The sequence below is a fragment of the Etheostoma cragini genome, chromosome 9, assembly GCF_013103735.1.
Source record: "Etheostoma cragini isolate CJK2018 chromosome 9, CSU_Ecrag_1.0, whole genome shotgun sequence".
NCBI classification, from domain to species: Eukaryota; Metazoa; Chordata; class Actinopteri; order Perciformes; family Percidae; genus Etheostoma; species Etheostoma cragini.
This window is the reverse complement of record NC_048415.1, coordinates 14,705,869-14,709,186: the sequence shown is the minus strand read 5'-3', so window position 1 is coordinate 14,709,186 and position 3,318 is coordinate 14,705,869. Positions and strand designations below refer to the sequence as shown.

The following is a 3,318-nucleotide window of genomic DNA, read 5'->3' as shown; positions in this document are numbered from 1 at the left end:
TTCTGTGCAGCACTTTGGTAACTTTGTGTTTGTAAAATGTGCTATACAAATAAAGTGGATTGGATTGGATTGGATTGTCATGGTCATACATTTATGTACAGTAGCACATACCATCAGTAAAGTTTCATTTAACATACTGTATTTCTGCGTTGTGTAGTTACCTCTTCGTCTTTAGTATTGACATCCACTTTCTGCGAGATGATGGCCTTGCTGATGTGGTCGATGTTATTTTCTCTGCAGTAGTCAAATATGTTCTTATCCTCTTCCCTGAGAGTGACACAGAAACAGAGAGAGAGAAAGAAAATTCTGTCACCTTTACTTCAACTTTCAACTTCACTTTCTTTGGTTTTACTTTGCCCATATTTACAGTATATAGTATAGTATACAGGACCTTACTGTGAACAGATCTCCATCAAATTACTTTCTACCTAAGAATTAGACCCATAGAAACATAGTGACAGTATGTGTAGTCCATGATCCATAGTAACAGGGACACTGAGAAAATATGCTATCAGTAATTTGGGTTAAGAGACCCTTTAACTGCCCTGTGTGTCAATCCAAGTGCTTTGTGTGTAAAGTGTGTGCACACCCAGGAAAGCAAACACCATGCTAAAAGATCATTTAGTCATCAAACACACAACTATTCTCCCGGTCTCACACACAAGCAGAAGCTACACGTGCCACATCCCTTGGGAACACTGGCACACGACACACACACACACACACACACACACACACACACACACACACACACACACACACACACACACACACCACTGATTATATCTCTGTGTCTCTAATCACCTCTTGGCATTGGGGACAGGAGTGAGTGCTGGGGGAGACGGTGCAGTGGTGGTGGGCTGGTGGGTGAAGGGGAGAGAAGGGGCGAAATCTCATTTAGAGCTTTACGCCTTCCCCTCCCTCATACCCAATGCCGGCCATTCAGATTAATTGAATTTAGTGCTCTATTGTCTGACAGAAACCCTGCATACCAGCCGCTTTACCACTCCCACGCAGTAAGTCAGTCATCCCCAAGGCCAATCCCCCAGTTCCTGTCTCTGATGCCATCTTGCTCTGCCGAACTGTTGCCTTACAAATCCCACACAGCACACAGGAGACACCGTATGCTGTCGCTCAATTAAGACGAGGATGTTGTTTAGCTTTGTGTTGAGTATGTGTCCTTGACATTCAAAGTTTGGGGTTCAGCTATCGTAACTACCGATCCTCTGTTAGCATGAAGATTTAAATTCTGGCTATGAAAATTAAAGCACAAAAGTCCTATTGAAAAAGGTGACAAACTTCAACATTTTTTACAATGTTTTTTCTGAAATGAAGACCACCTCCACTCACAAAAACAAGCCTTCAGGGGAAAAAAGCAGAGGGGCTGTTTTACACACACTGTGATGGCATTTATTTAATGATTTAAGTATTTGTTTGGCTCGTCACTTACTAACTAAATTAATAAAAAGTAAAGAATTCTGGGGAATTCTTCTTGGGTTTTTTAAAAGTTTTGTTGGGCATTTGTCATAATTTCTTTACATTAACCAAAAGATTATTCAATGAATTGAGAAATAAACTGACAAATTCACTCATTTTTTAAATTAGTAGTTTTAAGATGCAGCCCTTTCGTAGCTCCTTACCACCTTTCCTTAATGTGTTTGATACAAAGAACAATTACATCTGAGAATCCTGGCAGTGGCATAGTTCATTAGGTCTCTTGCGACCCACTGGCCTTCACATTTTAACCCTGTCTTTAGACACAGCCGGATCAACTACAACTTTAAACTACCCCTAGGGAACGTGAACCATTCTGACTCATAATCAACACATTTTATTGTTTGCTGTAAGAATACACAAACAAAGTTTTGTCTGCTGTTTGTTCTTTAATGAACCTCTGTACTTCCTTTTCTTCAGATTTTCATCTACATGCTTTATCTCTCCCGGCACTCTCTTTCCTCCCCTCTCTCATCCCACCATCTCCCCCTTATCAGCCTGTGATGAATTATGAATAACTCATTACACTTTTATCACTGCTTGGTTATGTATGAGCACATTCATTTACATACTCCTGATTACCAGCGCTATGTTTATTCATAAGTCTACACGCTGGGCCACACCCACTTCCTTGTCTGATGGCCATGGTGACCCCAAGTGTCCCTGATGTGTGGCCGCCATCCGTCTCCCCGGCAACTAATCAATAGGCCAGCTCATCAGTCTTTCGTTGATGGTCGAACAGGGTTGGCCTGACGGGCGCATGACACATCCTCACATAATATAAAGCACCAGCACACCTCTAATACAGCGTAAGGTTAAATAATAATAATAATAATAATAATAATAATAATATGCGCATTACTAAAATAAGCTGAATGAACACACAAAACACCTGTATTTAGTCCACACCACAGTGAGAGTAACACATGGAAACAAAGACACACAGGCTATAAACAAACAAATGATTAATGTGGGTCCTATAAACTACGTGACATCAACAGCACCGCAATGCATGCTGGGAAGGTCACAGGCTACTCTGTCATAAAACCAGCTAGGTTTACCAAGGGTTTTTGTGTGTGTTTGTGTACAGTGTGTGTGAGAGTGTTATGTGCTCACATGTGTGTGTTTGTCCAGTCTGGTGTACTGGCAGATATCTCCTTCATCCATCAGGCTAAACTGGCCACAGTGGTGGAGAACACTCATCTACTTGGCCTGAGCTTCACTGATCAACACCACGGCAACACCATCCATCACACACACACACACACACACACACACACACACACACACACACACGGCTACACACACACGGCTACACACACATGGCTACACAAGCCTTCATCGCATCCCCTATAGGACTCCGGTCAACGCTCTCAACATGGCTGAGCTCCACAGAAGTACTAGAAACAATGAGAGCTCAAATAACTCAGCAGCGGTTTCCAGCAGTGTCTGGACAACAAAACCTCCAGTGTTCTTTCCAAGGTGGGTGAGAGAATTACAAATGTAACATCAAAGCCTCTTCAATCACACACTGATCAGCTCAGTTGCCCAGGGATATTGCTAATCAATCCTACTTTTGTCAACACATACAAACACAAACACACACAAACAAAGACACAGACACACACAGACACACACAGACACACAAAGACACACACACACACACACATACACACACAGAGATGAGCAAAGATGAGCAGTGCAATTAACTCTCTGTCTGGTTGACAGGTGCTTAACTTTTTAATATGGAGTCTGTGTGTGTGTGTGTGTGTGTGTGTGTGTGTGTGTGTGTGTGTGTGTGTGTGTGTGTGTGTGTGTGTGTGT

At 42.3% G+C, this 3,318-nt stretch overlaps 1 protein-coding gene across 2 annotated transcripts in view; it reads right to left on the bottom strand.

Moving 5' to 3' along the window:
• Positions 1-3,318, bottom strand: part of acbd6 (acyl-CoA binding domain containing 6) — a 31,775-nt gene that overhangs the window by 23,582 nt on the left and 4,875 nt on the right. For both annotated transcript variants that reach the window (XM_034882594.1, XM_034882593.1), the window contains exon 5: positions 162-267. In XM_034882594.1, coding sequence (XP_034738485.1) covers positions 162-267 — 106 coding nt within the window. The remainder of the gene's footprint in view (positions 1-161; positions 268-3,318) is intronic.